Source organism: Pan troglodytes, chromosome 3, assembly GCF_028858775.2.
Source record: "Pan troglodytes isolate AG18354 chromosome 3, NHGRI_mPanTro3-v2.0_pri, whole genome shotgun sequence".
NCBI lineage: Eukaryota > Metazoa > Chordata > Mammalia > Primates > Hominidae > Pan > Pan troglodytes.
This window is the reverse complement of record NC_072401.2, coordinates 109,087,038-109,109,120: the sequence shown is the minus strand read 5'-3', so window position 1 is coordinate 109,109,120 and position 22,083 is coordinate 109,087,038. Positions and strand designations below refer to the sequence as shown.

The 22,083-nt window shown below is 37.7% G+C and overlaps 1 protein-coding gene across 3 annotated transcripts in view; it reads left to right on the top strand.

The window, feature by feature from the left end:
• Positions 1 to 22,083, top strand: part of PAPSS1 (3'-phosphoadenosine 5'-phosphosulfate synthase 1) — a 107,193-nt gene that overhangs the window by 72,370 nt on the left and 12,740 nt on the right. For all 3 annotated transcript variants that reach the window (XM_016951973.2, XM_063809714.1, XM_016951975.4), the window contains exons 10-11: positions 3,422 to 3,690; positions 16,633 to 16,862. In XM_016951973.2, coding sequence (XP_016807462.1) covers positions 3,422 to 3,690; positions 16,633 to 16,862 — 499 coding nt within the window. The remainder of the gene's footprint in view (positions 1 to 3,421; positions 3,691 to 16,632; positions 16,863 to 22,083) is intronic.

Genomic DNA, 22,083 nt, shown 5'->3' with positions numbered 1-22,083 from the left:
GGGCTGGGATGTGAAGCACAGTTCTGGGAAGTCTGAGGAAGATTGACTAGGATTTAGAAGCACTGCCCTGCTTATCACCTCATTCATTTATTTGCTGGGTTTGCAGTTGTCTTTGGATACTCAGCTTGGAAAGAGTAGAGTCTGGGTCGCTCTGCACTGTGCCACGACAGTCCTTGCTGGCAACGCCTCTAGATGAAGCGGCCTGTGGCTTGTCCTACATGTGTTCACGGAATGCTGATATCTTCATTTCCTTCCTTGTCACACATGTATGCTCAGAAAATCTTTCTTCACTTTCTTCTTCCTCTTCTACCTGCTGGAAGGAAAGGGATCAGACTTCACTTGTTTCCTTAGTGTATTGGCTCCTGGACTAGGTGATAGGAAATCCAGAGGAAAGGGAGAGAACTTGCTCTGCTGGGAAGTTCCTTCACATAGACATGCAGTACAGGAGAAGGAATAGGCTTTGGGGGCCAGACCCAAATTTGGCTTGAGATGTGACAGTAATAGGAAAGGTAGAAGAATTGAGGGAAAGAGGTAGGTAATGAGCAATGTATATTGAAATAGTTTTTGTAATGCGTCTGTCCGGTGAACTGGAAGGAAGGACTTAGAGATGTGGCTAAGAGAAGCCATCTGTATGTGTGCAGTAATTGAACCCAGGTGTAGGGGTAAGCTTCCAGTGAGTCTGTCAAGAAGGAATTTCATAGGGCCCAGCAGTAAGCCTTGTGGCTCCAAGAGGACCACAAGATGTCAGAAACAGGTGGTTAGACTGGAATGGCCAAGCGGAATAGAAATGTCATATGTTTGATTATAGCTGTGTAAAAATGTATGCAACAAAGAGAAAAACTGGAAGATTGCACAAAACAAAACAAAAGACCGTGCTTTCAGGACAGTGCGTTTATGGATGATTTTCTCATCAAATTTTATTGGGTTTCGTGGTTTTTACTTTAAAAAAAAGCATAGAGAGGCAGATGACATATAAAAGGTTGGTGCCACAGTTAGAAGGCCTTAAGTGCTGTAGATTTTTATGTCAGTAGAGAGGTAAGGACCACTTAAATCAGGAAAGTGCCGTTTGAATTTGGCTCTCATTTTATCCTCACTGTTGATGGAACAGGAAGGAATCGGTTCAATCAATGAATCCAGTCCAGCAGTGTCATGTATAGGTGAAGACGCCCATTCTTTCCTTCCCTCACTCTGTCCTCCACACTGTGGTAGTGCTGTCACCAGTCTTGTGGTAATAGTGTGGAGGAGTAAGTGAAGGAATATTGTCATGTCCTGCTGGAGTTGAAGGAACTATTTTCCTTTTAACGTGTATTTATTCTCTTAGGGAACGTCTTTGCTCCCCTGCTCTGACTAGACTGTAAGCCCGTGGAGGGTAGGCCAGTTTTACTACTCCCTCAGGCTCAGCATGTCTCCAGCTGCATTTGCATCCTGTCCCTGGCGGGTTTCTTCCCTGTCACTGGCTGTTGTGTAAAGTTGGGTAGGGGAAGAAGACCTATTTGAAGACAGATCTTGTGAAGAGATGATGAAGGCTGAGTGTGCTGGTAATTAGTGTGCTGCAAATGAGGTGTAGGGAACAGAAGGGACTTATTACATGTGGAGGACAGGGCAGGAAGGGAAACTGAGCCTCTGAGGTAGGTAATGGTGAATTGCTGGTGAGGCGCCTGTGGAGCACTTAGAGGCAGTTGGGGAGACAGTAGTCTGAGCTTGGGTAGAGTTCTGGTCAGAAGACACAGGTTTGTAAATCACTAGTACCTAGGGCTCTGCTCAGTGACCTCAGGCACCTGAGAGCAGGGTTGGGAGGGGCTTGACGGGGAGGGCGGTGCCTGTTCTTGCTGTTGTCATAGTGTGGCTTTATTCACCAGTGTGTAGACTGTGGTCTGTCAGATGAGCCTTCATCAGATGTCCCCATTATTCTTTGAGCACTTCCCTTCTTAATGGTGCAAAAAGGTGTTTCAGCTCATGTTGTACTTTTCTTGCCCCAGCTCTAAAAGCTGCCATTTGCCAAGGAGCTCTGGTTTATTTAAGTGGGGAATGGTATTTAGAATGTATGGGCTTTTGTTTTGCTTCTTGCCACTGGGTAGTCATTGTTTGTAGGACCAAACAACGGTGCTACAAAAAAAAAAAAAAGTGGACAAAACTAAGAGATGTGTGTGTGTGTATGTGTGGATGTGTGTGTATGTGTGTGTGTATATATATATATATATATCTGTAGTTCTAGTGGTCAAAAGTGATATTTTGGCATCTTTTATGTCAATATGTAAAGCCAAATTTGAAGTACATTGAGAAGGATAGAAAAATGTTAGGTCTATTTCCCTCCTCCCATCCCAAAGCAAAATAATTTTAAATGCTTGTATATCAAGACTTTTCTGTTTTTTGTACCTAATGTCATATCAGCTATTTCCTTTGTGAAAACCAGCCCTGTTCTGTTCATGTATAAAGGTAACGTGAGGAACTTCCAAGAGTAATGATTATGCTGTAAATCTTGGATTTTACATGATGTGGCAAAACAAAAACAAAAAATCCCAGTTAAGTAGGATGCCACGGTCTTCCTGTGATACCTTTTGTTACAGTGATAGAAGAGGGTCAGAATTGAGAATAGATTGGAGATGATGTACTATTTGGCTTACAGATTGTTAGAAGAGAGAGGCTGTTCCTCTCCCTGAGTCGAGCTTGGATCAGCATGGCATGATGCTTTGTCAGGTATTATGAGGGCGGCGAAATACAGAGCTCCTCTAACTGGATTGGAAAGGTCTCCTGCTAGCAAGCACCACGTAGGAATGAACCCAGGGTTGTAAGCAGGAGATAAGGAGTTAACCAGTTTCGTCTGTCTAGCAGTTTTCATTGTTTTAAGGGATATTGTTGTTGCTAAACTATAATCCAAAATTCAGACCTTTGATCATAAAACAAAATACGGTTCTAGTCGAGCAAAGTAATTGTAAGTGAGCATATTTGGACAGTAAGTAAATTTTTGAAACTACAAACATATTTCTCTAACTTTCTGTCTCCCTTAGTAAAGCATTATATTAGGTCGTTTGGAGGGATTGATCTGGTGGGTAACTGAGGCACAGACCGAAAATGTTTATCTGTGGTAAGCAGTGGATCCAGGATGTTAGGACCAGAAAGTCTGATGATTGCTCTCATTTCCCATGAATGCAAGAAAGTAATTCTTATAAATCCATGATTGTTATAGTACATATCCTCAGATAAGTATGATTTACTTAATATTGTATAGTAGAAGTATAGGTCATGTTATCCTAAATGGTCAAAGCAGTACATTTTTTTTTTTTTTACCAGTTTTCTGATTTCTGAGTTTGCATATGTTTTGCTTAATCCTAAGTATCAAGTTTTAAGAAAAATTGCATATCCTTTGGAAAGTAATCTGTTAGAAACATGCTATTCTTAACTCTGGAAATTCTCTTTTCAGATGCTGTCTTTGCATTTCAACTACGCAACCCAGTGCACAATGGACATGCCCTGTTAATGCAGGATACCCATAAGCAACTTCTAGAGAGGGGCTACCGGCGCCCTGTCCTCCTCCTCCACCCTCTGGGTGGCTGGACAAAGGATGACGATGTTCCTTTGATGTGGCGTATGAAGCAGCATGCTGCAGTGTTGGAGGAAGGAGTTCTGAATCCTGAGACGACAGTGGTGGCCATCTTCCCATCTCCCATGATGTATGCTGGGCCAACTGAGGTAGACTGCTTGTAAGATTTTCACTGCAGCAGTGTTAAAGCCACTCTTACTAACACAGCTAGTGTCACCATCCGATTGCTTTTTCTGTGCTCTGTAGGCCTGTTCCAAACATTTGTTATACATGACATTCTCTCCTGCTCGTTAGGGATATTCCCTGGATGTTAGGGGCAGCCTTGAGAAAGGAAAGGTGGGGAGAGGTTTCACTTGCTCTTGTGGGTCTTGGTCCCAGTTGTGAAGGAGGGGATGTTCCCTGCAGACAGGGCTGGGTGTGGTTGGGAAGGTATGCCACAAGCTCCTCTTGTAACTGCTGGCCACATTGCAGACACAACAATAACACTGATCTTGTCCCGTTACCAGAGTTCTAGGTCTTTGTTAAAGAGGGGAGCTGGGCAAAGCCTGTTTGTTTAAATTCTTCTCTGTGTCCCTGTGTTTTCAGAGATAGGCACATTCCTTTCCTCTAGGTATAGGGAGGGCACCTCTGGAATGAGAGTCTTTTGACCTACTTCAGGGGAAGATCTGCTAGGTTTTATGACTGCCTTAGGGGAAGGTGAGAGTGGCTTGCTTTCTTCTGCTGTTTTCTCAAATGCCAAGGTGCCATATTTTGGAGTAGTGTGTCCTGAACCGTATCAATATGCTAGCTGCAGCAAGTCCTTCCCTGGCCTCAGATTCAATTCTGCTCACTACCCGCAAGAGCATGGTCTAGTGGAAATAATACAAGACGGTTGTCGAGGAGTCCAGGCACAGTTTAGGTTCTGGGTTGCCACCAGCTGGTTTGCAATCTCACATTAGACTTCTTGAGACCTCTCTATACTATGTTTGAGTGCACAGTAGGTGGTGTAGGTAGGACTAAGTGTTCTTCAAGATTCTGTCCCATTCTGATCGTTTCCTAATTTGTCTTATTTTCTTTTAACTTCACATTGAAATATAATATATATATGAGAAAGTATATATGAAAAAGTACATATTATTTGAGTTACAGAAGCATTAAAAGAAAAAGTGCATCTTTCATAGATGCAAGTAAATGAATTTTTCCCATTGGAACAGAGGCATACAATCAGCTTCCAGATTAAAAAAAATTTTTTATCATCACCCAGAAGTTTTTATTCTTGCCCCTTTCTATTCACTACTTGTCCTCCTCCTAGGAGTCATCGGTACCCTCACATTAACATCATAGGTCCAGTTAGCTTGTGTTTTAAGATTGGATACCCTGAGAGCAGACTCTGAGAGTGAGGTGCGGGTTCAGGAAGTCTCTTAGGGAGAACTCTTGGGATCAACACCTCTGGAAGGGAAGAGAAAGGAAGGGAGCAGGATTCTATAGAGAGGGAGGTCGAGCTACAGTTCAGTCTCAGTGGAGGCTTTAATTGAGTCCATGGGGAGCTCTGGAAAGGCCCTTCAGAGATGTCCAAAGTTGCATGGGAAATAGGCATTATACCTCCGTGTTTCCAGGGGTTGGCTGCCCATGGGAGGGGGCATACCTTTGGGTGCTGCTGCTCCTTTCAACAGAAGCAGTTTCTGAGCGGGGCGACAGCTGCTGGAGAGCCCGCTCCCTTCTTGCAGGAGGCCTGAGTATTGCATCACAGCATTAAATCCAGCTGGTTTTTAGTATTTCTGTAATTCAGATCATACTGCATATACTCTTTCGTGTCTGGCTTCTTTCACTTTACATTGTGCTTGTGAAACTCACCTTTATTGTTATGTAATTAGTGGCAGATTGTTCATTCTTGGTGCTGTGTGGTGTTTCATTGTGTGATTTTACCCAATATTGTTGATGGATGTTTGGGCACTTTACAGATTTTTGCTCTTAAGAATAGCGCTGGCGTGAAAGTTTTAGTGCATGTCTTTTTGTGGACATTCCTGTTGGTTATACCAGGGAGGAGAATTGCTAGGTCCTGGGATATGTATTTGTTGAGAGTTAGTAGATTCTACCAGTCAGTTTTTTGATGTGGTTGTACCATTTTACACTCCCATCAGCAGTGTATTGCCTCACCAGTACTTGAGTGTCCTTTTCATTTTAGCCATTTTGGTCCTTTAGTGCTGATTACTTAGCCAAGCACTCTGTAATACTTTTCCTATTTCTTAACCAGCCTCAAAAAATCTCCTCATTGAACCAGTTTCACTGAAATGGAGTCTTAGTAAATGAGTTGTAGTTATAAAGCATTGAGAAATAGAATATAATAGTCCATATTTTATTGATTTCTTACTGTATTTTTCAGACAATATTCTGAATGCTTTACATATGTTAACTAAATCCTTATAAAGATTGCTAGTTAATGTATAACTTATGTTATAAGTTATTTGTTGTAAGTTTTATGTTAGGTTTTATAACTTATGTTATAAGGATTAATCCTTATAATACTAAGAGGGTAGGTACTATTGTTATTCACAGTTCACAGGTGAGGAACCTGAAGTAGGGAGGTTAAACTGTGTTCAAGATCACATACTATTAGTAAATGGTAGAGATAAAATCTGAACCTAAGTAATCTGGCTCCAGAGCTATGTACTATAATTTCACATAATTTTTAATATTATATAACATTAAAATATTTTTAAAAATATGTAGCCACATCTTTTTTAAAAGACTAGAAATAAATTCTTATAATATCCTGTAAGAGTTCCAAAATAGTGAGTTAGGATGGCCCTGGCAACATTCGTTAGAGGTGGAATCTCCAAATAAACTTATTTTTTTTATCAGAGCCTAGAGTTGTGGGTTGTGATATTCTTTGTATAATAAGTATTCTTAATCTTTGTATTCTTACAATACCTGACTCATGATATTGGTAATATCTGCCTATGTTTCTATTGTTGAGAGGAGCAAATAGGATCAATGTAAATCATTTAACACATTGCCTGGCTCATGACAAGATGTGGTAATTAATATAATTGGCGTCCTTTAAAAAACTACTTTGCTGCAAATTCTCAGCATTTCTAGGATTCTAGCCCCATATCCAAGGAACTGTCTATATCTCTAGGCTGCTTCATAAGTCTATGAAGTCCTAGAGTTTGATTATGGCAGGGAGCCTGGTATGACCCACTGCCTAACAGGCTTCATGTCAGAGCATGTGTCCTAGCCCTGATTTGGGATATCCTTTGGTGTTTAATAATAATACAAAGCTAATATAAAGAAATTGAAAGTACCTATTTTATGAGTGCCTATGCATGTGTCACTCAGTGAATAGCTGCTTTGCATGCATGCGTTAGGTTACCCCACAACTTGGTGAGGAAGGTTTTATTCTTGTTTTACCAGTGCGATTACTGAAGCTCAGAGAGGATAAGTGACTTAACTGTAGTCTGTCAAAGAAGACCAGAGCTGTACGGTGATTAAAGTAATAAAAACAGAACTTTATTCAGGAAATATTGCAACAGGAGAATAAAGACCTCAGTATAGAACTGGGCTCAACTCTGAATACAGCATGGACAGGTGGGGATTGATAGCAAAGGACAGGGTGGAGGTAAGTGGATGGAAAATTACTGAGAGGAAACATTGGAAGTAGGGGATTCTGGGATAAATGGGAGTCTTGCTGAAGGCAGGCCAGGATCATCAGATACCTGGGAAGTGGGTGGAAGATAAGGAATTTGATCAGATAATGAGGGTGAGCAGATACTGAGAGTAGAGGATTCTCAATAAACAAACTTAGCAAGATTTTTGCTACAGTTGGGCAATGCAGGCCTGGTAAGGATGGACACTGAAGGTCAAGGCTTAGAGGGCTCAGAGGAGCCTGACTAGTTAGTGTTCTGTCTAGGAGAGACACAGAACTGGGACTGAAATTTGGGCCTGTTTTTTTTCCTTCTAGGGCTCCTTGCTGCCAAGAAGCCTCAAAGTAGCTTTGTGCTTTGGCATTTGGAGGGAAGGCCAAGAAGTTAGTTGTTCTGGGTGCGTGCAGAACTCCCAGGTTTTCTAGGGAGACTAAGAGGCACGTTAAAGCTGTGTCTGCCTCTACATCTCTGTCTGGAGTGTGAATTGTGAGCATAAGAGATGTGGTTCTTTTCAGGAAGGCCCAGCTCTGATGCCTGAGCAAAAGGCGGTTTTTTAACTTCTGAACTTGTAAAGAATAAGCTTTGGAAATTCTAGTAAACGTCTTAATATTTCAGACCATGAAGTGTTTTAATGTTTTTGGGCTGACAGTATTTAGGCTGTTGGATTGAGCTGCTTAGGAAAAGTATCTTTCTCGAGGACCTAACTTGTGTGTTTGACTTATTTGACTTATTTGCAGCCATAAGTGAAGAATTTTTTTGTAATAAAAAAAACACCCTCTCATTTTTGTAGCTTTTCCAGTGACATCAGGAAAAAGTCTGTCAGTAATGCTTATTTGCCAACTAATAATAATAAAATAAAAACAACGACTCTTCCTTTAATCATTTTCTGTAGGTCATTTAGAAGGCATTGGTACCAGATTTGTTTCCTTAGCACACATGCTTTTCAGAACCATGGGCAGCTGTTAAGCCTATTTGGTTATCAACAGGATATTCCTGATTTTATAGTCTATAAAGATTTCATGACTTGAATCCTAAATTCCATTTCAGGAATGGAGGAGGCGAGGATGTGGAGGGAGTGTTAACTTTCTAATGCTAAAATGGTGTTATAGATACACATTTTGTCTTTGTGAGGTATTGACTATGTAGGAAATTCTATTTGTCTCATCTCACTAAATACTAAATCTATTTTTGTGAAGGATAAATAATGCTTTCTAAGACCTGTGACATGAAAGTGTCAAAGGTAAGATGTTTTTGAGAATGTGGATATATGTTACTAACAGCTATACCCTCGGTTTATGAAGTTTTAATGAGATTTATCAGTTGAATTTGGGGGGAAATGCAGTTGGAGGTAGAGATTATCCTTTGCTATGAAAATTACCCATGCACTGTTAATTGACTCTTTAAGAGAAACTGATTCTGTGTAAGCGAGTGGATACCCTTCACCAGGGACAGTAGAACATACTATGACATGGATGCCAGTGTGCTTGTTTAATTAGTCTGTGCTTTACACCAGTATCTGGAGCAGTGAGTAGGGTGTCTGTTAGGATATAAACTTGTTCTTCCCTCTACACACTTCCAAGAGCTCTAGCAACTGATGTTACTTCTTGAGATCTGAGTCTAATTATACAAGCCATAGACACCTAAGTTTTACTTGTACCTTTGACTCTTTTTGGGGGTCTTTGATAATTTTGTCTTCTCATTTATCTTGTTCCAAAGTTTATTGAGTAGTATGACACAGTTCACAGTCTCTTTTCCAAAATCCTTAGGATTATGTATTACTTATTTCTCCTGATGGGTCTGGGATGGTACCCCCATATTAAAGCACATTAATATTCCTGTAGCAAAGTAAATGATTTTTCTCACAAATAGGATCGGCAAAAAGGCTGGTAGAAACTTCCTCAGTTTTGATCAGGTTTTGCTACCAAGTGAGTTACAAAACTGAGTTTTAGGTTTCAGAATTTTAGATAAGCAATTGTGGACCTGTACCACAAATGTATTTAGAGTGTGTTGATTTACTTTGAGAGTAATTTTGGGGATCCCTGTAGTCTGTTTTATATACTTTTAGCTTATATATGTCTTGAGAACTGAACTTATTTCATTAGGAAGCATCAGATTTTGCAGGTGTTTATAGGTTGCTTTTCATAGGGAAAAAATGTCATTTTTTTTCTCTTAATAGAGTTTCAGTTCAGAATTTGTTCTTGCTTGTTTCTTACTAAAGCAGTATCAAATTCAGATTTGTCTGTTAGTCTGATTTTTCAGGTTTTCCTGATTTCCCAGCTAGGTAATCTATACAGTTTCCTCCCTAAATGTCCTTGACACAGCGTCAGTAGCTCAGTATGAATAGGAATGTGTGGGTTTTGGGGTCACACAGACCCAGGTCCAAAGACTTGATCCTTCACTAGTTCATTTTGCAGCTAGGATATGTTATTTGAATTCTCCAAGTCCCTGTTTTCTTATTTGTAAAACAGGAATAATAACTATCTTATTGATTTGCTGTAAACATTAAATAATATTTATAAAACATTTTGTACAGTGACTGGTATATTAGGAAGAGCTTGGTAAGTGTTACCTATTTTAATTTCTTCTTCTCACCCTAATGAAGGACCTCATGAAATACTTTCCAGTGCTTTATCACCATGGTTTCCTTCCTCTGTTTTCTTAGAATAATAATCAGTGGGAAGGCAGAGAGCCTCTTGAGGGTCCCTGGGTTTGGGAGGCAGGAAGAGGAGGTGGAGGCTGAGCGTTTCCAGGCTTGCTGTCTCCACTCTGAGCCCCCACTCTGGGAGGGCTGATACTGTTCTCAGCTGACTAGGGGTCTGGGGTCAGCCAGGGCAAGGTCACTTCCAAGAATAAAATTAGTTTGGTTGCTGGTTGTTCTGAAAAAAATGCAGCTCTTACATTTGAGGTATATCTTTTTGGAGATTGAGAGATTATCCTTAAAGGAAATTTTGGGGAAATTCTGTGTATCTTGTATTGGGCCTCATATACGAAATGAAGAATTCAGACTCCATGATGTAGACTGCCTTTCAGCTCTTAAAATTGTATGAGAGTTTTTGTAAGGTATGTTTAATTCTTTCCTACAAGATGAAGAATGAAATGTCCAAGTAAATTTCATAATTTTTGCATTGCAAACTAGAAATGTGACTCTGATGAGACTACTGTTCAGTACCAGTACAGAGTAATAGAACTTAATTGAAACACTTAGAGTATCAGTTTTATTAATACAAAGAAGACCAAAAGCCACAGTATCAGGAATCTGTATGATGGGAGGATGAGCCTCACCTTTCACTTGCCTGTGTAGATTCTTCCAGTCAGCTTGAAGAGTTTAAAATAATTCCTATCTCTGGAAAATCAAGAGGCAGGGCACTATGATTTGGGAATTTCAAGAAAACATATTAATGCTAGATAATGTACAACTAAGATTAGGGATATTTTAATATGGAACTCATTAGATTAATTAAGGTATAGATTTTTTACACAGCAAAATTAGGTAATGCACTTGACTTCCTAAAGAATTTTTATAGCATTAACACAACCAATGTTTTTGACAGTCTAGAAAATAATATTCAAACATTTACTAAAAAAATAGTTTCTGGCCTGATGTTCTTTTATAAACACTTTGATTATATAAAGTTGGCCTTATAGAATATTGACTTTAATAAAATTTATTACACTTAAATAAATGCAGATTTTGGTGTGAAGATATAAAGAAATAAGCCACTTAAGTGGGACTTAAATTTTAATTGTTCAATTCATTATTCTCAGTATTTTTAATTCAGAAAAATTGAAAATATCATATATCTAATCTGCCAGATTTCTGGAACAGTGAAATTTCTCAACCATCAGGTGTGGGGAGAGAATGGTTTAGTGGTAGTGGTATTATATGTAGGCAGTATAGTCCATTTTATAATTTTATAATGTAATTAAATTTGAAAAGTAGGTTTTTAATTTGTTTTTGTTTTAGAAACTAATGAAAATAAAATTTACCGAAGTCTTTGCCAGGTTTGGAAGTGGGGAGATAAGTGATAGACAGTATTTTCAAATGGATTTGGAACAAATGAGATTTTCAGGTTTATAAAAAGGGGCATGAATTAAAAGGTTAAGAAACTCTTCTCAATAACATGCCATATTGGGATTAATCTAGAACAATTCTAACTCTGAAGGATTTTATATTATAAATGTGTGTGGAGGTAAGTAACTGAGGTTCTTATCCATCAGCGATCATTGACTTATTAGTCATGTGGTATCTTAACCTATGATGGATGGCAAGGAGAAACCATTATAGAACTAAAATTTTCATAGATAAATTTTTTTAAAGCATTGGCTATAATTTGGATCAGAAACTACTTTCCTATTCTCACTATTGGATAGTAAACTTAACTAATTCTTACTTGTTTGACTCACACTATGGAGATTAAGTAAAAATTTGAGTAAACCTTAGCTCCACAAATGTCTTTGGGAAGGAAATTTTGAAACAAATAATCTGTTTATTTTAATTACAGTTGTTTATTTTTAGTAGCCCATGTTCTGCCTTCCATTTTGATAAGACAATTCTGAAACTCTATCTAATGGTGAAATGAGATAATTATGGAACCTAAGTATTATTTATTTGAATTTGGTCCTCCTGTCCTCCCCTGCTTTTTCATTTTCTCGAACAAGGCGGTGTGGAAATTTTGTACCACGTAGTGAATCAGGTGCACACTAGGGATTTCATTATTCTTTTTCCGGAGTGTTAAGCCCTGCCTTACACTCCAGAGTGTTACCCCCTTTGGTTTCTTAGAATTCATACTTCTCATCACTCTCATTCCTCCTCTTCCTTGAGTTGCACGCTTCTGCTGTCGTTTCACTAGTAAGCGAATTCAGTGAGTGATTTTCCAAAATCAGATTCTCTAGGGCATGATGATTGTGTTAGAGATCAAGGCCTAGAACGTTTGTTTCGTTTCTCCCCAACATTTCTATTATGTATTTTGTATCGTAAAACTGCTTCTTAACCTTCCTATATTATAAATATCTTCTTATGTTAATTTAAATATTGATCTTTTTTTAAGTGATGGCACAGTTCCCTGCTGTTTAGGAATTTAATTCAATAACAACACCCAATTGAAGGATCTTTGAGTTAGTTTCTGTCTTTTTACAACCCGTAATGAATCCTGAAATAAACCTTTTTTGCATATTTGCCTCACAATATTTCTGGAATTGAAATTGCTTGGGTTTTTTGACATGTTATGAAATTCTTGACTTTCAGATATCTTATTCTTTCACATAAGCAGAGCAAAGTAGTATAATACTGTTTAAAAAGGTAATCACTGTGCACTCACACGCCTGCTTTGTCACTGACTTTGAAATACTGGAAGCTTGAAAGTTTGTGACTGACAAGATAAACAGAGAAGCACACTTACTAAGCCAGGGGTCTCTGTGTACCTATGTCACCAAGTCCATGAAACACCACAGCTTCCAGAAAATGCAACTGTTGTGCTATTTCAGGTGATAAGAATATTTTAAAGTCTTATAAAGTAATGTTTATTACATAATTTTTTAGTTTCACGGTCCCAGCATGTAGATTATTCTTTCTGTAAGGTTATTACCAGCATATAAATTTATGTTAGTGGTTTTATTTATTTATTTATTTATTTATTTATTTTTTAAGTGGTTTTATTTTTAAAATGTTAACTCACTGGTCACATCCTATTGTTTCTCCTTTTTGTTTCCTATAATTGCCTCACTTTATCATAAAAACAGTTTGTAGGAGATTGGAAGTATGTAGAGGAAAGCAGTCCGTATTTGCTCCACCTATTTCCTTTAATTATTGGCCTGCTTTTAAATGCAGAGGTCATTGAATTGACATGTTGGATGAGCATCTTCTTGGCTTTGTTGATGACAAAAAGAATCATATTTGTGGAAATATTTTTCTCTTTAATTCTTTTAGTTTATTTTAAGCTGTACCCTAGTGAAAAAAGATCAGCAAATGTATACCATATTAATGCTTGGGAATAAAATACAGTATAAAAGTTAAGATTTTTTTCCCTCGAGTTTTTTCTCTCACTTTTTGTTTTTAGCAGTCGTCTTTAGGGAACTTGTCTTTTTCAAACAGTAGGTTTCTTTGGTCAGGGAACTGGAAATTGATGAAGTCTATCTAAAAAATTGTATTCATGTTTTAGTCAAGGTTAATAGAATATAAAAAATAAGGAAAAATAAAACATTTTAGAAAAAACTTTAAAAATATGTCTAGAATAGGCCAGGCGCGGTGGCTCACGCCTGTAATCCCGGCACTTTGGGAGGCCAAGGCGGGTGGATCACAAGGTCAGGAGATCGAGACCATCCTGGCTAACACGGTAAAACCCCGTCTCTACTAAAAATACAAAAAAATTAGCTGGGCATGGTGGTGGGCGCCTGTAGTCCCAGCTGCTCGGGAGGCTGAGGCAGGAGAATGGTGTGAACCCAGGAGGCGGAGCTTGCACTGAGCCAAGATCGTGCCACTGCACTCCAGCCTGGGCGACAGAGCGAGACTCCATCTCAAAAAAAAAAAAAAATGTCTAGAATATTGTAGAAATTTTAGATCTTGTGAATATTTTTTGCAAAATTTAGCCATCTTTTAATTTTTTTTCCAACTTGTGTAATGTATACAAAATCTTATGGTTCATATACTTCGGAATACATTTAAGCAATGTGAGTTAGGAACCCTATGAACCAAATTAGGTAAAATATGAGCTACATTTTAAGAAATGTATTTCTTTGGGTTTATTTTAAATGATGTGTAGATAACATATCTTGTTAATTTTGTTGGTAAATTTGAACCTTAATAAAATGTTCCACCATTTACTTGGAAAAAGTAAAACACGGTGGGAATGTAAATTAATATTACTTCCTAAAAATATCTTGCATGGACCTCAGATGCACAGAATTGGATTAATCATTATCTGTGGTATGTGATGCCTTGTCATTAGCCCCTGAATTAATTGCTCTTTTTAATCTTGATTGTGTATGTATTTGTTATTTTTAAAAACTATTTAATGGCCAGGCACGGTGGCTCACACCTGTAATCCCAGCACTTTGGGAGGCTGAGGTGGGAGGGTCATTTCAGCACAGGAGTTCAAGACTAGCTTGGGGAACATGGCAAGACCTTGTCTCTACAAAAAATAAAAAATAGCCAGGCATGGTGGTGCATCTCTGTGGTCCCAGCTGCTTGGGAGGCTGAGATGGGAGGATTGCCTGAGCCCGGGAGGCTGAACCTGCAGTAAACCATTTTTGCACCACTGCACTCCAGCCTGAGTGACAGAGTAAGACCCTGTCTCAAAACCAATAAACAGACTATTTAATGAACAGCATAGAATTGCTGCTAATTTGATAAGTATGACTTATAATCTAGCAGGTACTCCTACCAATCCCATTCTTTTTTTTTTTTTTTTTTGAGACGGAGTCTCGTTCTTTCGCCCAGGCCGGACTGCAGTGGTGCTATCTCAGCTCACTGCAAGCTCCGCCTCCCAGGTTCACGCCATTCTCTTGCCTCAGCCTCCCGAGTAGCTGTGACTACAGACACCCGCCACTGCGCCCGGCTAATTTTTTGTATTTTTAGTAGAGATGGGGTTTCACCATGTTAGCCAGGATGGTCTCAATCTCCTGACCTCGTGATCTGCCCGCCTCAGCCTCCCAAAGTGCTGGGATTACAGGCATGAGCCACTGCGCCCAGCCACCAATCCCATTCTTACGCTGCCATTTCCATCATCCACCACCCCCCGCCCCAGATAATCTCTGTCCTGAATTTTGTATTTTTTCCCTTATCTTTACACACATACACACACAGTTTTATTATTATGTTAAACTGTGTGCTCATGAAGCAGGTTAGAGCAAGGTACACAGAAACCTGGCAAAGCTATGCAAGTGGAAAAAAATCAAGGCAATCATTAACTCTAGGAAAAACAGTTGTACAAAAAGGGGATTAAAATAGAGATAATAGTGGCTAATATTTATTGTATATTTACTGTGTGCCAGGTATTATTCTAAGACCTCACATGTTTCATTTATTAATTTTCTTAAAACTTCTATGAGATAAATACTATTATAATCCTCACTTTACAGGTGAATATTGATTTCACCAAAAATGTTGATATCACTGTACCTGTTGGGGAATAAGAACCTCATTAAATACTCGAATATGGTAGGAAGTCTAAGTGATGTGGAAATAAGGTCTATGTTATATACTATGTAAAATTAAACTGTCATAACAAAGTGTAAGCATGCTGTTTGAAAACATGCAGGCAAACATCAGTAGAAACAACTTAAAAAGTTGAAACCCCTCAGGGTGAACAGTTCAAGTGTGAGGTATGGAATTGCCCTCTTACTATTGCACTTTCTAAACTATGTTGGTAAATAGATAAGTACCTGGTATGCAGGAAATTACCAGGAGAGAGAAAATGAAAACAAAACAATAAAAGATGATTTGGTTATTTATGTGTAGTGGTTATCATTTATACCTTATTTTAATATGGAACAGTGATGGTTTTATAAATTATTAAATAATGGAGCCTTACACTGAAAGGAAGCTAAGTCCAAATTTCTAGGCCTGAGTTTATCCTAAACTTTATTGGCCAGTCATTTAAACTTTCAGGGGCTTCACTTTCTTCAAATTTTGAGGAGAATGTTGAACTAGAGATGATCTTTTACTGTCACTTTAAATTCTAAAGTTTCATTATTCTAGGTATTAGACTAATTTTTGTTTTTTAATAATAGGTCTTACTAGGTCTGAAACTAGAGGCTTCAAGGCTAGTTTTGGATGCAGCATGGCCGTTTACTCACAACCAATCTTTTTTTTTTTTTAACTAGTATTAGGCATATGTTATAAGATTAGTTACATATTAGTTATACGATTTTCTCAGTACTAGTTTATGTAAGTACTTACATGTCATTTTTATCCAACAGGGGTTTTTTTTAACCTGTTAAAGTATAATATACAGAAAAGTTCATAAATTATAAGTGTGTATATATCTCAATGAACTTTTACAGTGAGCACACCCTAATTACCAGCACCAAGATACTGGATCAAGAAACAGAGCATTACCATGATTCCAGAAGCTCCTTGCAGTTGCCTCCCTCCAGGGATCAGCCATTATCCTGACTTCTAACCTCATATATTAGATTTTGAGCTGTATAAATGGCATCTGGTAGTTGTGTAAAATCAAACATCTAGACACATGTATGTTTACATATATCTTATAAGTAATACATAAATATATATACATATATATCCATAAATATTTGTGGATATATGCTTTTAATCTTTTGGTTTGGGGGAGGTTTGTTTTTGTTTTTTGTTAGTTTTGTTTCTGGCTTCCCAGGATGATACATCTAAATTTGTTGAGATTTCCTACCGATAATGATTTTATAAAAAGCATATGCATTTATTATCCACTTACTATTTCTAAGTACATAGTCATAAAAGCAAAGTTATCTAAAATGAAACTTTTATTCTAGGTCCAGTGGCATTGCAGAGCACGGATGGTTGCAGGAGCCAACTTTTACATTGTTGGACGAGACCCTGCTGGCATGCCTCATCCAGAAACAGGGAAGGATCTTTATGAGCCAAGTCATGGTGCCAAAGTGCTGACGATGGCCCCTGGTTTAATCACTTTGGAAATAGTTCCCTTTCGAGTTGCAGCTTACAACAAGAAAAAGAAGCGTATGGACTACTATGACTCTGAACAGTAAGTCTTACATTCTCTGTACAAATCTTTGAAGTACTTCGTGGTCTAGCTGCTCCCAGGGATTTAGCTTATTGTCTAATCTTTACTGATGACAGGTTTTGTGGTACCCATGTCAGAGAAAGGTAAACCCAGAAAACTAATTTCCCAACATTCTGGAAATTAGAAGTAGAAATAAAACTTGAATCTAGTTTCATGGTTTCAGGAATTTTGTTTTGAAGTCTGTAAGGACAATATTGTTATTTCTCTGCCTACTGTGTCTGCTATAGCTTACTGAGCATAAGTAGTTTGAGGACTTAGTGATGTTTACTCTGGTAAGCCCAGGGAGTCTATGTATGGAGAGAGAATTTAGCTAATATTTGTGCAATCACTATGTGACAGGCAATGTCCTAATTATTTACAAGTATTAAATTATTTACAGGTTGTGTATCCCTTGTATGAAATGCTTGGGGCCAGAAGTGTTTTTGATTTTGGATTCCTTCAGATTTTGGAATATTTGAATATTTGAATGAGGTACCTTGGGGATGGGACTCAATTCTAAACATGAAATTCATATATGTTTCAAATATACCTTATATGTATAGCCTGGAGGTAACTGTACACAATATTTTACATAATTTTGTGCATGAAACAATTTGTGTACATTGAGCCATCAGAAAGCAAAGGTGTCAGAGATGGAGTTTTCCACTTTTGTCATGTCGGTGCTCAAAAATTTTCAGATTTTGGAGTATTTTGGATTGTGGATTGGGGTGCTCAACTTGTATTTTCCACAACAATCTCTAAAGTAGGTGCTGTTACCTCCATTTTATAGGTGAGTATCTAGAGGCATACAAAGGCCAAGTAGCTTGTATAAGATCACAGGACTAGTAAATGGCAGCTCAGCAGATGAACCCAGGCAGTCTGGTTGTAGAGTCTGTGGTCTTAATCATTAACAGCACAACTTCTGTCTTCAAAGATCTTAGGAAGAGCAAAAAAACCCAAGCTTTTAGTACAAATTATTGGTAGTATTGAACATTGTATTTGTCCGTTTTCACAGTGCTATAAAAAACTACATGAGACTGGATAATTTGTAAACAACAGAGGTTTAATTGACTCACAGTTCTGCATGGCTGGGGAGTGAAGGAGAAGCAAAGCACGATTTACATGGCCACAGGAAAGAGAACAAAGCGGGGAAGTGCCACACTTTTAAACCGTCAGATCTATGAGAACTCACTATCTTGTAAACAGCATGGGGGAAACTGCACCCATGATCTAATCACCTTCCACCAGGTTCCTCCCCTGACATGTGGGGAGTATAATTCAAGATGGAATTTGTGTGGGGACACAGAGCCAAACTATATCAAACATACGTGAGGGGACTTCAAAAAGTTTGTGGAAAATGGAATTAAAACATAAAAATAAAAAATGTAAACTTTATTTCTTAACATAAGCTCCATCAAGATCAGGACACTTTTGTGAGTGATGATACCAGTCATTTAATCTGTTCCTGAAGGATGAGGGTATCTGGAGATCTGGAGACTAGGGATAAAAAAGAACCAAGGGTCCTGGGAATTTAACCATGTCAATGTAATCTTTTTTGACTGAAGAAAAATGGGTGCCCCTTAAAGATTTTTTAAGCTTAGGAAATGAAGCCAGAAAGAGCCAAATTAGGAGCTTAGAGGTGGATGCCTAATAATGTCCCATTGAAATTCCTGTAAAATTGCCCTTGTTTGATGAGAGGAATGAGCAGGAGCATTGCCTTGGTGGAGAAGGACTCTCTGGTGAAGCTTTCCTGGGCATTTTTCCACTAAAGATTTGGCTAACTTTCTCAAAACATTCTCATAATAAGTAGATGTTATTGTTCTTTGGCCCTTCAGAAAGTCAACAAGCAAAATGCCTTGAGCATCCCAAAAAACTGTTTCCACGACCTTTGCTCTTGACTGGTTCACTTTTGCTTTGACTGGACCACTTCTGCCTCTTAGTAGTCATTGCTTGGTTGTGCTTTATTTTCAGGATTGTGCTCGTAAAGCCACGTTTGATCTCCTCCCTCAGTTCTTGCCAGGATCTTTATCCCACTTGTTTAAAATGTCCATTGAAAGCTTTGCTCTTGTCTGCAGCTGATCTGGGTGTAGTGGTTTTGGCACCAGTCAAGTGGAAAGTTTGCTCAACTTTAATTTTACAGTCAGAATCGTGTAAGCCAAACCAATTGAGATGTCTATGGTGTTGGCTTTTGTTTCTGCTATCAAAATTGTTGGTCTTGGGCATGGGCAAGATTAATTTCTTCCTTGAAAATTTATGTGGTCTGCCACTATGGGCATCATCTCCAACATCATTTTGTCTCTTCTTAAAATGTAAACTGCTGATTTCTTTGGGACATTATCCCCATAAACTGTTGCTGAAGCATCAGTGATTTCACCATTCTTTTACCCAAGCTTAACCATAAAAAGTCGATGTTTGTTCTTGCTTCAGTTTTAGCAGAACTCATATTGCCCTGATAGGGGCTCTTTTTCAAACTGATGTCTTACCCTTCTTAGTGCCTCAAACTAGATCCTGTTCAGACATGTTATAATCAGTTAGTGTGAGTTTATTTTGGTGAAAAATGGAAATCCATGCATAGTTGTTTTTGATAATGAACATTTTCCATGAACCTTTTGGAGGCCCCTTGTATCTGTCTCTCTTTGACTGACAGAATTGTATTAACTTTCATCTATAGGTAGTACACTCTGTAAGTTTAAAGTGGTAGTGTGAACCTGTAAACTCTGAAGTTGTGGGTTATAGCCCTGTCCTTGCTATATAACTTGAGAGTCCTGTCTTCTCTGCCCTGTTTCCTTGTCTCTGGAATAAAGGCAGTGGACAGGGTGATTCCCTCTTAGCCCAAAATGTGTAGCTCTTTGCATTATCTATAGCACCTAGTTATTTTTACACCTTAGTAGGTACTTGTACATATGAAATGTTTTGTGCTGGACCTTTGTTTAGTATACCTGCTCTTTTAGTACAAATCACAATCCACATTCAGCAAGCAAACAGATAATACAACAAGCAAAACAGATAATTTTTTTAATTTACATTTTTATCAGTGTTAGCTCTACTGACATGTGCTAATTGGAAATTGACTATGGCCTAGTAACCATTAGTCTGAAAGCTGCCATCCTTTCCCATGATACTTCATAGTTGGTTCCCCATTTAGGAATAATGTAGCCCTGACCCTGTGTCCTCATTTTTATGGCTCATTTTGTAATAGTGGGGACAGAAGAGAAAAAGAAACCTTTAAAAAATTAAAACAACATTCTCTTGTTTCTAAAATGGATGTAAAGTTTGTTGTCATTTGATTTATTTGAAATAAATGATAAGTTGTCTGGAGAAAGAAATACTATTATTACCAGTGGAGATTGGGAGATGTTAGGTTTCTCATTAATGACAGAAATAGTTCTGGAGACAGTGCATACTTTTAGATGACAGCAGACTTTTCTGAGCGATGAACTGTAGCTAAAATGCAGGAAAGTCTTATGAGAGTGAATGAACAGAAAAGGCAAGTGTAAAAGGACTCCTGACTATTCCCTATATAATTCAAGACGGAAGATATTCTAGTTTATATTTTCTGAAGATCTGAAATGTGGCCCAGATTCTAGTATACTTCTGAACCACACCAAAAGAAAAATTTGCAACAAACTAGAACATTTTTACCCTTGTACAAAATTAGGTTTGTAAACATTTAGAAAAAGTTCTAAATCATGTGGGATTTTGTTTGCCTTTAAAAGAAATATGTATCTGTATGTATGTGTATATATACTATATATGTACACCTAGTACGATTTCACTGTCTAAAAAGTGCAGCTGTAAAAGCGGTGTGCTGAGAGTTATAAAAGGATTTTTTCTACCAATGGACCTTTTCTACCAAAAGGATGCCTTAAAATTTTTTTAAGAAAAAAAAAGAGAATAAAAAGAAATTATAGTAAACCTTGAACTGTTTTACCACAAAAGGTGATTAAAACTTTAAAATATAAATTGATTATTAAGGGAAGTAAAAAAGTTTTGAGTACAGTTCTACCCTTTTATGGTAGGCCATTGTCAAAAATTCTAATTTACTTAGTCTGGGGAGAGGCCCTATAATTTGTAGTTCTTTTAAAAGCTCCCCACTTTAAAACCACTAAAAAAGGGTGGCAGTGCCTTCCTACAGATCTATAAAACATACAACGTCAGGTGAAATGCTGGGCCCAGAAACCTTTTGCTTCTCACCTAGCATGAGATTTATTTAGTTTGTGTATAAGGGATTATGAACACAATCTTGTTCTGAGCATTAGGATTAACTTCCTTAAGTTGCTAATATAGTGGCAAGGTAGAGCAAGGAGAGGGAAATAAAATTATTCTGCTAATGGCTAAATGCTTAAAACTTAGGTGAATTTCCATTTTGATGAGTTATGAAAACCAAACTAAAAAGAGTTGAGCTTTTCTTTTACACTTCTTGTGCCAAAATGTTTCATTACTGTGGTCTCTTTGCATGATCAGTTGGTTTAATCACACGCAGGACCCTAAACCCCATCTGTATGTAGTTGACTGATGTGCTGGTAAGCCTTTGGTAACTTTGATGTTTGGTTAAATAACTGTGTAGTATTGCTTTAAGTCTCTCTTTTAATCATTCAAAAGCTAAATAATTACATCAGTTCTCTTAAGATTTTCCAAAGATGAATTCTATATTAGTTGCATGAGTGGCTCATTTTCTTGGAATTTTTTGGGGGTTACCAAATCTTAATAAGTAATAACTGGGGAAGCTTTAAAACTGCCTTAGTTTTCTAACTTTTTGTGTTTGTGTTCAAAAATAATTAAGTTGATGGTAATACGTTGGAAAGTGATTAAAATTTTGTGGAAAGGTGATAGCATTTGATGTAGTGAGAAAACAGTTATTAATTATGCACAGATGAGGTTGTCTTTTGTTTGATTAATGGATGTTACTCGGCGCCAGCTTTTATGTAATTAATGAATTTGTTTTGTTTTTTATTTGATTAAATACCAATGTAAGACCATGCTTAGGAGAAAAGAAACAAACTTTATGAAGATTTCAGGCAAAATGTTGTTGATAAGAATTATGATAAAAATCATCTGTTTATATTTAGAAAGTTAAGGAGGTTCAAATTAGTTATAATAGGCACTAAAGGAAATTTAGTTTTAGGACTACAAGATTAAAGTCCATTCTTTCAGAAATTGCAAATAAACTTTTAGAGGTAATTCAGTTATCTTATTTGTATTT